The sequence below is a fragment of the Drosophila mauritiana genome, chromosome 3R (assembly GCF_004382145.1).
Source record: "Drosophila mauritiana strain mau12 chromosome 3R, ASM438214v1, whole genome shotgun sequence".
NCBI lineage: Eukaryota > Metazoa > Arthropoda > Insecta > Diptera > Drosophilidae > Drosophila > Drosophila mauritiana.
In genome coordinates, this window is record NC_046670.1 from 4658166 (window position 1) to 4671783 (window position 13618).

At 42.0% G+C, this 13618-nt stretch overlaps 1 protein-coding gene across 2 annotated transcripts; it reads left to right on the forward strand.

The window, feature by feature from the left end:
• Nucleotides 1-469: 469 nt before the first annotated feature.
• Nucleotides 470-7110, forward strand: LOC117144338. Of its 2 annotated transcripts, none has more exons than XM_033309451.1 (3): nt 470-844; nt 896-1018; nt 7003-7110. In XM_033309451.1, the coding sequence occupies exons 1-3, from the start codon at nt 537-539 to the stop codon at nt 7061-7063; spliced, it is 492 nt and encodes a 163-aa protein (XP_033165342.1). In that variant the 5' UTR covers nt 470-536; the 3' UTR covers nt 7064-7110. The 2 variants fall into 2 exon arrangements, with proteins under 2 accessions (XP_033165342.1, XP_033165341.1); XM_033309450.1 differs by lacking the exon at nt 7003-7110 and adding an exon at nt 1071-1341.
• Nucleotides 7111-13618: the final 6508 nt, after the last annotated feature.

The following is a 13618-nucleotide window of genomic DNA, read 5'->3' on the forward strand; positions in this document are numbered from 1 at the left end:
TTGAAACCAATTAACAACGTGGGCATATCGGAACTGTACCCAAAATCTACGCTTTTGGCGCTGAAATACTCTCATTTATTTTTCATAAATTTAAGATGATTATGTGGAGAACGGGCATTAGAGTGGAAGTGTCGAAATTGCTATTGGAATAAATCCGTTTTTCAAACTTGTGTTTGGCGGTTTTGGCCGGATTGTGGGCGGTAAGCCAGCTTTTGAAACAAACTTTCACAAGTTATGCGTAACTAGAATCGATGTATTTAATATCAATCTTCTAGGTTCCTAGGTCCCGTTCGTATGCTCCTGACCCATGAACCTAAGAACCAGACGGGCCTATATGCATTGACTTGCGTTGATCGACCTGCTAATTTCTGCCTGGAACATTCTTTTCAACAAATCTCACACAGATAGATAACGGCGGTAATGAAACTAGAAATCATGTTTATTGTCTATATTACAGCCGGCTTTTCATTTAACAGCAACCTAAAACTGAGTACACACGTGTTCTGATTCACTCGTTGTTTTTCTTGGACTTTGCAATGTCAGTTGTGCGGCAAACGTTTTTAATGGGGGATGATGAGCGGAAGTCGTACAAGAGCGTATTTTCTACTCGATATACAACAACCATGGGGATTGCATTTGGGAGACAAACCACTAAATTTGATATTCCAATTCACGATACACGGGCCATGCTGGACAGGAATGTAAAACGTCACGAAGACGACGTGCGGTTTGTGGGAGAGTTTGATGACACAGAGGACGCTAGGTTTTTCAAGTATACGCCGGTGTTTGACGATCGAGATGTTTGTCCCAAGGATCCTAGCTATACCAAATTTAAGTGTCCCATGTAAGAACTAATCAGTTTGTATGGATATGATAACAGAGCTTAAAACTTCAGGGAAATAAACTGCAAGGAGCGCTTGAAGAAAGATACTGTCAGGTATAACAACCAGCTGAAGAATGAAATCTCAAAACTAATTGACTACCAAAAGAACGCTCTGGAAGCCGCATATTTTGTGAAGTAAGAGATTCGTATTTAAAACGAGGCATATTTTAAAATGTATTCAATGCAGAGTGATGTCTTACACTACTCTGTGGCCACCTTATCATAGTAATGTGGAAATAGCCAATACTAGCCGCACATTTTACCGACTGTCAAAGAAGGAACAGGCCCGGTACGACTTTATTATGTCACACGATTTCTCCTGAAAACTGTTAAGATGATTATTTCATCAGAAATGCGGTGTTCTGGAGAAATTGTATCGAAATCATACCGATCCAAATTATTTATGACAATAACATGCGTAGCCGAACTTCAAGATAAAATAAATAACAAATTTCACAGTCAAAGATTTGCAACTCGAGTCATTTATTGCAATGCAAAATGTCACAAAGTTCGCCCAGACTCCAAAGAAAACTAAAAACGGAATATTTTTGCAATTTTAATTTATAGAATAGTTGGTAGTTTGTTTTGCACACTCAAGCAGCGCAGCGAGCAGCAGGCCAAAACAGAAACATAAATCGAGCGACAGAAATATTCCGAGTGTTCTTAGGTACATTCGATCTGCATAAGCAGTTTCCGTTTCCCGGCGACTCATTTACATTGCCAGTGTTGAGCACTCCCTTCTCGATGTTATGCCATGCCGTGCCAGGCAGGAGTAACTTTTTTGGCGGGGGTTCCCCGTTTCGGGCTCCAGCCCCAGGTCCGCACTAGCATCCGTATCCGTATCCGGATCTCCCGTGTCCGAGGCTTCATCAACGCAGCCGCGCTGTGGTCGGTCTGTCATTTACATTAAATATTAACCCAAAATGCTGATAACCCGCACACATTACAAAACGTGCCGAAAAGGGAAGCGGAACTAACGGAAGTGGCTGCGAAAAAGTACAAAATGAATTCTTTTTTTTTTATTATTTTGCAGAGTTCTTTTTTCAAAAGCGCAGGGTGAGGAGCAAAGAAAACCCGAAATTTTTCACTTCACTGAATTATTCATGAATGCAATTTTTAGCCACAAATAAAAAATAAGCAAACTCAGACGACTTCCTGGGGGCGTAGCGGACGGGCAGGGGGCGTGGCAGAGCGCAACTGCAGCTGCGCCCTGTTGTGCTCCTGTCTACTCAGACGTCGTTGCAATATTTAGTGTAAATTAAAGAAAAATATATAACAAAAGAATAAGTAGTTGCGCCTGAACTTTCGCGTGAGTTATGAATTTCCAGCTCTGTCGTGTTTAATTTTGTGGAAAAATACGAATTTTTCCAGAAATATCTTAGTTCTGATTTTATATTTTTTTTGCTTACTAATCATTCCTATTAACATGAATAAAAAATGCCCAGCCTTGGCCTGGTTCGATTCCGCATCGAAAATATATCAATTGCATGGCGCAAAGTATTTCGCCATCGAAACTTCAGTTCGGCAACTTTCTCATCGAGCACTTAGATGGGACTTGCCAAACTTTTCGATTTTGCGGCAACTTAAGAATTTGAATTTCAAATCGCTCTGCCCAATGAAAGACAACTTGTACTCCCTGGAACAGGCTAACAAATGACACTGCTGCAGCAAATGCACCACGAATGACTTTCGGAGGCGAAACTTTGCAGGTGTTAAATACATCTGCATTGGCAGCTCCACAAAAACAGAGAAATCATGCACAGCATAAGTACGTTAAGTTCTGTGGCATCAAACAACCGAGAAGAGCCATTAAAATAATCGCTGCAATAACCGCATTTGGTTGCCTTTGTCTTTCACCTTTTCAGTTTCGGCATCGGAAGGCGGGTGAAATGGGGAAATTTGCATGCATAAGTTATGCGAAGTTTGGCTGTGGGACGAGCAGCAAACGTAACATATTGACACAGTAAACTGCTTAGATTGTCAAAGTTCGAGGGGAGCTTTGGGCCCCCACCCGCATTTTCCCCCGTTTTCCGCATTTTCCACATTTTCCGCATTTTCCACATTTAAGGTGCATTCAAGTTTTCGAGAGTGCGCGCAAACAGTTGGCCAAATCCTAAAGGGATTGCGTTGCATATTTCTCTTCTTGGCCCGCCTGTTTCCGCGCGTATTTGTGTGCCAAGCATATGCCTGGAAGTCCTGGCCAAGCCAGCAGCACATGTGAGAGTGTGGTGGGCTCTGAGGTCCTGTTTCGCTGCAAGAAAGCCTTTCAGTTCCTTCACTTTTGAATGTTTGGCTCCACGGTTTGTTTTTACTTTCATGCCATGCCACACCAAACGTGATATAGGTGCTTCGAGCACGCCGCAGAGAGTAGCACATTTTCCCTGGACAAGGCGACAATTTTCCAACAATCCTTGAGTGGTTCGTTTTTCGCACTCACCAGAGAGGAAAGGAACATGCGCACAGACGCGGGAGAAGAGGTCTTCGGGAATCGGTTTGAGTAATAGTGGGACATTTTCGTTCGGGATGTGGTCCTAGTACTCTGATTTCAGCAGGAGAAATAGTGGTAACTGCCAGCTAGGATGTGCTGACAGAAAAGTATCAAATACACTAAAAAAATACATATTTTGAGAGTGCAAAAATTATTGAGAATGAAAACTAGTACAAAATCCTTAGTCAGAACGGCCTATGTAAATCTAAATATTTTGAATTTACATACTTAGAAAGGAAGCTAAACCCATAAATGTGCCATCACGCCCATCAGCTTTGTTATTTTCAGTTTTCGAAAATCCAAAAACCCCATATTAATTTTTTAGAACACACAAAGTCGGTGAATTTGCTACCCCTGAAGGGCAGAGTGGTAGAGTCGTAACAAGTGCCGTGCCCCAAAAACATCCCCTCGACCAGCGGCAAATGAGAGTCTTCAGCTGAACTCTCTTGGCGTAGGTCGTAAACAGCTGCAGCTGATGCGGTCGCCAGGATGTTGGTCCTTCGGCTGCAACATCAGCAACAGCAGCAACATCAGCAACTCCAGCACCATCAGGGCTGTCCAGTTTAACGAGCGTCCTGACCAACTGCAGCTTATGTGTTCAGGTTACTTTGCCATACATCCACACACACACACACATCACACACACACCACAGTGGAGGCAAAGATTTATATTTTGTCACACTTACTTGAAACGACTTTGGCTGCCACTTGTTCTGTGGTCTATTGCAGTTGGGCCGTGAGGAGGAGGAGGAGGTGGGTTCTCCTGGATTTCCTTCATTGGTTCCATCGCCCTGCCATCATCATCGTCAAGTATATCGTTCTGCTCGCCGAGGGACTGTAGTCAGCAGCATTTACTTGCCGGCATTAATTTTCTTGCCATTACGGCCTCGGTGTGGCACCGTGATGCTGAGCTCGATCTAAAATTATAAAGGACTTATAATATTTTATCTCTTAATTTCGAATTGTGCACTATATAACCAGATGCTTAATAATCAAATAGTAAATATAAGAAAAGTTCAAGATCGAATTGCGTGGATGTTAAAGTGTACAATTTACAAACTAAGGTCCTGTTGCTTGCGACTTATATATATTAAGTCGTATTGCAATGTACTTCACATATAACGATACCAAACTAAAGATGGAATAGGTAGAAATCTCTTTCGTCGTTTGCTTTCGGAAGTCCTTTCCGAAATCCCGTGAGTCACTGGAGCATCGCTGGCACATTTGAACGGAGCAGAAGGCAATGTAATGTGCATTTCGCCTTGGCCAAGTTGCACCTGAGTGACTTTAAGCTGCGGCCGTCGCGTCGTATGGCACTGGTAATGATGGTTTTGGCCAACACGAGTGTGGCTGGTACAGGGCGCACTATCCAAGTACATTGATACGCGTTCACTCTGCCACTTTTTATTTGCAGCTGCCACTTTTCACGTTTCCCTTTGCCGGTGCACACTTCTTTTTTTGTGGGTGGGACAGGCTGCACATGACTCAATTATGTTGGATTGACATTTCGCAAAGGTTTTTCATCAATCAAGTGTGCTTTTTCCGATGCTGCTACTGCTGCTTGTTTTGCTGCAACGCGGCGGATACGTAATGGCTAACAGCAATTGCTAACATTGCGCCAGCAATTTATCGTTTTCGGTGCTGGATTGTGCGGGTGTGTGTCTGAACAACCTGAGGAAATAATTTTAGCTTTCCATTTTGTTAAATTTATTTACTTTTCGTTGTGGGTTTAATTTCGATTGCATCTCTGGGCCAAGCTCTATATGCACATATACGTGAAATGGAGAAAGCCAAGGTGATGTATGGCTAACTCTAATGTAGCTATTCGATGTGGGAGTCTGCAAAAGGATCACAGGTAACGAGCTGATTGATTTTAAAATAAATTTCGGAAATTGGCAAAAAAGAGAGTTCCTAAATTTTCACTTGAATTTCTGTCTACGTTGCATATCATATTGAGAAAATATTAAAACAGATTAAATTAAATGCACATATGGCTTGCACACATATGTTTTAAAATAAGAAGTGTGCATTTTAAATAATTCTGAAGCAAAAAAATAAATATAACCATAAATTATTAAAGACCGACAGTTTCAGAGCCCTAATGCTTTTCTCCTAAATCCTTTAATCTTGACCAAGACTGGTTGTTAAATTGATCACGTAAGCCATTAAATTTTCATATTTCCTGCAAATATTTGTTAGCTAAATCCGCGTAACCCTTTCCGGTGAAAACTTTTCACTGACTTTCCCATTTCCCCACCCGCCGTGTAATCCCCAACCCGTTACCTCGTTTCTTGGCCTCAGCAAGCCAATATATTGTAACCTAAACAAACAGAAGAGGGAAACAAACGGAAGGCAAATGCAATCACCTGTAACACAAAACTGAGTACACAAACAAAACAAAAGGCGAGGGAAATATTTATGCCAGACTTTGATGTTGCCAATTGGGGAGGGAAATCGTGGCGAAAGTGGGAAAACGAAGGCTAAATGGTGTGAGCGTTTCTTTTAATGCCTTGATTATGCAACAATTGAGCAGAAATATGTAAAAATTAAATGGCAACTCAAGCGATTTTGGTATCTGCCCTTAGAAAACTTTTTCTCCCCTTTTATTGGCAAATTTTTCCATTTTGTGTTGCTTATTTATGCGTTTTTCTATTTCACTTCACTTGCTTTAGAGGGTATAAAGAGTTAGGCGAAGTTTATTGTAGCTCCCTTCGAAATGAAAACTCCACAGGATTCTGGGAAAGGGAGTGTGATATTGCCCCCGAAAATGGTCGGCTAAATTTGTTGGCCCATATTTTTTTATCCTGCGATTTCTTCTTTTGTTGCTTTGCACGGAAAAAAATAATGCAAATCATTCCCAAGAAGGATTGCTACACTTTTAAATTCAGTTTAATCTTTATTTGGATGCATTTTTGATTTACTTTGTTAATGCCCAGCAAACTTATCTCAAAAGACATATTGTGTGACATAGATTCAAAATGCTTGGGAATGGAATAATATGTTTATGTTATTGTAACCGTAACACTTGCTGGAAATTCGGAATGTGTAATGAAAGTTTCTCGCCGTGCTTCTTTCCTTATCCTTGTTCTAGTCAGGACATCCACTTGCAGCGGAATTGTCTGAATGGGGGAGAGTACATTTTGCGCACAATATGCAAATACTGCTGACAACAATGACGGTTGGGCGACAGGGGATGGGTTATAGACCATTAGCATGGACTGCACTGATATACTAAATGCGGAAGATATTCAGCGAAAATATTGGCCATTGTGTGGTAGTAATAAGATACGCTCGCGAAATGTGAAGTAAATGTGGCCGCATTATGCGGACAGCGAAAACGGCAACAATTATGTTATTGAGATTTCGTATTTCTATTTAAATAACTCCACGTCTTTTGTGTTCTTTGGTGGCAGTTCGTTTGCTATTTTCAGACGTCTTAGTCCTGCGATTAGAGTGGCTTGTGTGTCTGGCTCTTGTTGGCAGTCTGCGTTTTAGCATTCTAAGAATATCTGAACTGGAGACAACGAAATGCAATCTTCGTTCTGAGCTATCAACGCAGAATAAGTGTATCCAACTTAATCGCTTTTCAATTACTTTAACTTAACCACTTAATTTATTCATCGTATTACAGGTGTCCAAACTGGCAGCTCGCCCAATCAGCGTGCAAAATCCCAGCGAGTCCATTTGGCTAAAAAACAGTTGAAGAAAAACATTTTTCAGATCCCCTGCTGGCAGTATCTGTCACACTGAAAGAAACGGATATTTGATATACTACAGCGATGGAGCTGATTAAATAAACCATCGCGAAATTCCATTGGAAACGATTTCCGTAAATATTATTTGTAGAGTTATATATTTAATATGCTAAGTTTGTTAGGCTAAACGTTGCTTTCAAAATTAATTAATTTATAAAAACATCATTAAACTACGCACTAACACAAGTAAGAACGCCATGTTCTTTTTGGCGAATTATGTGACTTGAAATTCAGTTTCTTGTGACGAAATTTCAAAAAAGCCAAGTAAGGGCTAGCATATATTTAAACTAAGTCCTTAGTCTTCGCCCTCTCTTAAATCCCACTTAAGTTTGATATTTTGCCAGGTGTAACACGCTGGAACCCACCACTTAGCCGTCGACACTCCGCCATTGTGTGCGCCGGAGACTCATCGCTCGCCTCGGCGCCATTAATCCAGGTGAAATGAAAGGTGAGCGATTTTTCCGAAATCCAATTTGTTATAAAAGGGAGAGGACGCTGAGAGAAAGAGAGAGGGGTCCTGTGGACCGAGGACGTGAGCCCATCCCTTTCTTGATGCCGATTTCGGTGTGTAACATAGCGGGAAAAAGCGTTTTAAGAGTTTAAACAGCTTCTCGCTCCTCGACCTCCGAGCTGTCAATCGCGTTGACGTTAAGTGCAGTTTCATTCCATTTATTTGTCGAGCTTATCGCAGGCGAGCTTCTAATGTGTCAGTCCTGGGAACGATCCATTGATTCTGCATAACTCATTGCCAATTATGCAGATGCAGTTCCCCGTCGCTCGTCAGTTTCAGTTTGCCAGCTGGAAAATCAATAAGGCCCCTGCAGGGCGACCGCTCATCAACAAAGGTCGTTAGTTTGATAAACCCTCGGGGCCTCCCATTTGGCACCCAAGAAGAAAGTTGCCAAAGTGTCTCGAGTGCTTTAAACTTCTTCAAACTTCTGGCCGGGCCAAGACGGCGATGATGCTCAGTGCCATTTCCGCGTTTCCTGGTCGACTGGCTCTCAAGTGGCCAAGTTGCCCCGGCTCCGAGCCGCATTAGGCCAGGAGCAGGTGGAAGTTGCCACCTTGTTGAGTCGAGTGTGCGGTTTGTGCGCGCCAAAAAAAAAGGGCAAAGGTGGGCGCAGGGGCGAACTGCACTCGAAAAAATTCGCACCTTTAGATAATACACTCAATGGGTCACCAAGTATGAAAGGCATCACCAATTGCCTCGATTTTCGAAATTTTTTCACCAATAAATATTACAAAGTTAAAATGAAATGAATTCTTTTAATATTGCAAGCTAACTTCGCTGTAACTTTGTGATCTTGCTAACATATAACTAGAATATCTCAAGTATTATTACTATTTATTGTGAAAATAATACATTTTGTTCTTTTCGACTTGAATTGAATTTCAAGTGTGAGTCAGAGGCCTGCAGCCACATTTCAAGTACGACCTCTTCGAACGTTCTTCGATAACCTTAATGGCCATTGAGTGTGGCCCTGAACCGCCCGACCGCGCCCCCATTTTCCAGCCGCGAAACCGTTAAATGATTATGAAAATTGTTGGCAGCCAGTGACCTCAGGGAGAGTGAGAAAATTGAATGGTCTGCAGTCGAGCTTTGGCAGCTGCCGCAGGTCACGCCCAAACAGTTTTCGAGTGTTTTTCTTTACGGCGAATTTAAGAACTGCCCTTTGAAAGGGCGCAATGAAAAAGTGCGGAATTATGGCAGCATCATTCAATTGCATTTAACCACCGAACCATTTGCATATTCATAACAATTAATCATGGGGTAATTTAATGATTAAATTATTTATTAATACGCTAACGTATCACAAATCATTCGTCGAAAAAATGTGATTGATTGCCCTTTTTTATTGTATTTCTATTAATAATTATGTTAATACAGTGCATTAAATTCAAATTGATCGCAACAAGAGAGCACTTCACGCTGGTTTAATATAGCAGTGTAGACTTCTGTAATGCAAAAAGAAAACGCTTTTTAAGGCTTATTTAATATATAAGCTCAAAACAATTTATAGTTGATTTCATTTAGAAGCCTTACTGTGGAACAGTAAAAAATGACAAATTTAAATTCATAATTAACTTGAAATTGGCTGTGAGCCTTTAGCAAACTTAATCAAGTACTTAAATTAAGCGGGTTAAAATCAATACATTTGTGCTGACGAACGCATACTTGAACACAGGAATATGCAATCAATTTTTATAGCCAACTTTTCCATTAACTTCCATTTCGAATCTATACACGAAAAAAGAAGCAATTTAAAATTCGTCATTGCTTTGGCTCTTCCTGTTGTTGTTCGTTACCAACAGTCATCAATTATGGCCAGCAAAGGATAACCGGGGATAGGCCGACCCGCCTTCGGGTTACGTGCCACGCCCACGCCCTCTTAACCCTCCGCTGGCCCGCTGAAAAAGTGTCACAGGCGGAAGCGTCCAACTAACTAAACTATGCAAATTGGTTATTTTATGGCCGAAACCCTTTTGTTGTTGGTAGTAGGGTAACACGACAACGCGGCAGACAATGCAGCAACAAAAAAGGCGGTGGCGCAATAGAATAGAATAGAATGCACTGAAAAAAAACTGTACACATTAAGTACAAAGTCGTTGATTACGTCATGAAAATGTATGTTTAGTCAGAAATTAACATCGTTTTATACAAAAACATTTTCAAATATACAACAAATGGAACAAGTAGTTGTATTTAAAATTGTTCTATGTCCTGTTTTTATTTGAGTGTAGAATAATAACAAAAAAGGAAGGCAGGAACATCGCCAACTAATGGCACAATTTCGCCAACTAGCTGGATGCGAGTGCGGATGCGGATGCGGATATGTGAGAATTCAATGAAATGGAAACTAACAAAATCAAATTGATGGAAAAGGCAGAGCACGGATCGGGCTTTAAAGGACACTGTGATGAAAAGAAATCGGCGCAAATCAAACTGAGCAGCGCAGCAGGAAAAATTGGGCCGGCAAAAAGAAGGGAGCAGAACAAAAAAAGGTTAGCGGAAGCGCAGCGACAAAAGGGCGGCACCGGAGCTTTTCCACCGCCCATCCCCGCCGGAGGACAACAAAAGATGCTGGGAAAGCCGAAGGAGTCACGACATGGAACAATGCCTCCGCCTCGGCCTTGGCCAGGACCTGAGCGGTGGGTGGTGCGTGGTGTTCGCTTGCGGAGGCTGGGCAGCCAGCTAGCGGGGCATAACTCGTGGCCAGCTTCCGTTCAATTTGAAGCCTGTTTGCTGGCCCAGAAGAAGAAGGCCCGAGCGAAAAACAAAAGCGGAAACGAACAGTTGGCGGCCGATTGGAACAATTGCAGCGGAGGCATCAGCCATCAGCGGAGGTAAAAAAGAAAATTTAAGAAAATAATAAAACCCATAATCACACTCATTCGAACAGTGTACACCCTATATATTTGTCTTTTAAGTAAAGTGTGTAGTTATTCTATTCCTCGTCGCTGCTATCCTTGTACCCAAAAGTAATCTACCCTCTTGGGTAGCGTATAAAAAAGCGAATCAAGACGCAGCGGTGGCAAAAATTAAACAAACATGGCCGACTGCGGAACTGGCAAAAAAAAGAGCTCGGAAAGGGGGAAAACTACTTGGCCGACCATTGTTTGAAGTTATTATTGGTGCAGTCAATCGAGTCGGAGTCCGGCAGCGGACCCAATCATCGAACCGACTTGTTATTGCCTTTTCTCCAAGGATATCGCCCGATTGCTGCCTCTCGCTTCTTTTATATAATTTTTTGCCTCCTCGATTTCTGTTTGTCTTTCCTTTTGCAGTTGGCATGTGAGCGTATAATTTGTAAAAATTATTTGCCCTGCTGTCGTCCTGGCCACTGCTCCCGCTGTCGCTCCTGCTCCTGCTCCTTGATCGCTCTCCGTCCGAGCCTCGCAGCCGGAAGGGCAAAAAAAATATTTTTTTCATCAGTGCATCCTGGGTCGGGACTGAGGAATGGGACAGGAAACGTTGCGGTCGCCGCCTCCAGCAAAAAGGGTTTAAATTTTAAATTAAGCTCCTTTATTGCCGGGTCCGAGTGGCTGGCGATTCCTCTTGCGGTGATTGTCCAGCCCTGTAATTGCGTCAAGTGACCCGAAGACCTGGGTTTAATTGGAGCAAAGATGATTTTCAGATCGATGCCTCGAGTGGACCATCGAGCTGGAGATATGTCAGCATACCACAGCGATTGGTCATTTACTTGGATTGGAACCTGCTGCAGTAGAAAAATAATGAAGAAATATTTGTACACCGAAACCAACGATACGACAGGTAAACTTTTCGTATAAGGATCATTTATTTTCCTACAAGGATGTAATTCTGTTTGATTGAAGATTGATACTGTTCCAGTCTATAATGTCCTTGTAGGATCCAAATAACCCAACATTTTTTTCATTACTAGCACACAGCACGCTTTTCTTTCCAAGAAATAATCATATGGTAATCATGGCCAAATTTTGGTCAAATAATTTGGGGATTTTTGAGCTCACTGATTCGACCAGAAGGAGCAAGGCTGGTCTGCAGCCAATTCATTACGGCACCAGCAGTGACAACATGCTCCCGGCCATTAAGCCAAATCGAACAGACCCGGGACGCACAAAAAGAGCATCCGGACGTCCGACAAGGGGAATCGGGAATGAGAATCGCTAATGGCGTGAACTGAGAGGGACGCCGATTTTAATACAGCCCACTGGCGTGGCGGGCGTGGACGACAGCCCGGAAAATGGGAGTTGGCGGCTAAGCCCGCCAAAGGCCGCAGGAGTGGTCGTAATGAGAGCTGGCACATCGATGACCCTGACCAGCCAAAGGGACTGGCACTGATGAGGCGACAACCAAAAATCATCAGCGCCCGTTCTTGGTCGAAGACAGCCACTAAGCCGTCTGCATTGAGTCCCCGTAATTGGAAATGATGCTCAAGTCCCCACTCGAGTGACGAACGAGGCATTAATGCCCGGGTATTGCAGCGGGTATTGTTTTACACAGCGAGTAATCATGGGTAAAGTCTTAACTTAACTTATATACCTATACGTGCTGTGCTCTCGAGCTCAAATTGCAAAATTATATATTTTATACGGTGCAATCATTAGCGTCTTGCCGCTATGTTAAACGAAATCGCCTACACTTTACCGAGGCCAAGAGACTCGACCGGAAAATATAGCTCTGCATTTTCATGGCCTGAAATGGCATTTCATCTTTTTAATTGAATTTTAATTTGTTTAGAATGCGCTTAGAGTGGACAAGTGGCCAAGAGCTACTCGTTGGCCTTCTGCGACTGAATCCGGCCCGGAGTCCGCTGTCCGCTGTTCGCTGTCCGTAGTCTGGAGTGCGGACACGCCCTCACTTAATTTACCATGCAACCCATCCGGATCCGGACTTCTCCCGCCTGCACTATATAGTTGTTGTCTGGCAGCTTTTCACAAATCGATTAAATTTAATTTGTTTTCCTTGCCGGCTTTCCGCTGCCAGTCATTCTCGTCCCAGCCTTTCTTTCTTTCCTTTTTGGCGGAGCTTAGTTTCTAGCAGTAATTTCATAATGAGTTGACTTTATGCGGCCCAGTCCCAGCTGCAAGGAGAATTTTCGCCCATTGCTGTTGGCAAATAAAACCGTTGGCGCTAACATTAAACGGGTATGAAGTGTGGAAACTAACAATGGAAGGAAATTCGTAGTCGGAAAAAAGTAAGCAAAAAACAGACAAAGTGTACGAAATTAAAAAAAAATTGAGGCATAAGCTATTAAATAATCCCTGAACTTCTGAGCCTTAAAAAAAATGTTTAAAAGAATTGACATTCAATAACGTGAACAGTTTTGTACGTATTGGGCACATATTTTTCATTTTAAAAGCAAATATAGGCACATTGCAAAATAAATGTGAAAACATTATGTATTAAAACTTAAAGAAATTAAAAAATGTACGCAAATTATATTCATTATGCCCACCGCTGCAGGCCGAAAAAGTATGAGTCGCATATTGTTGTCGTCATTTCGAGGGACTTATAACGAGCTTCGTCCCATGGCTGAAGGGGATTTTCCTCTTCCTTTTTCGTTGGCTGCTTTTATTTGGCCCATGGACAAGTTTTCCCGGTCGCCAGCATACTTACCTACAATTAAAATCCCCCGCAGTTGAAACGTAAAAATAATCATCAACAAAAATAATACCGGGAACGGAGAATTTATAATTTTTCCTTAAAGAATCACATTTAATAATAATAATAACATCCCCAGTTTTAGTAGCCAAATTAATTAAAATGTTTTGTTGTTTATTCTGTGCTGCTTCTTCACGTTGCTATGTAATGAGCAAGAGCATTAAAATAATTGAAAAATTAAGTACACGCTGGGAATGCAAAGCTGTTTTACTTTGACCTATTTCAAAAAAGATGCAACATAAATATTCTGGATAAAATAAATTCTTTTGAGGCTGTCACAGGTTTTATAAAGAAGTGTACTTATAATAAACAAACAAAGGACGCAGTTTACTTATCAATAAGATCTG

Coding starts and splice junctions, on each gene's coding strand:
- LOC117144338 (XM_033309450.1), top strand. CDS start 537: ATGTCAGTTGTGCGGCAAACGTTTTTAATGGGGGATGATGAGCGGAAG. Junction 845..895: donor ACCAAATTTAAGTGTCCCAT/GTAAGAACTAAT, acceptor TTAAAACTTCAG/GGAAATAAACTGCAAGGAGC. Junction 1,019..1,070: donor GAAGCCGCATATTTTGTGAA/GTAAGAGATTCG, acceptor TATTCAATGCAG/AGTGATGTCTTACACTACTC.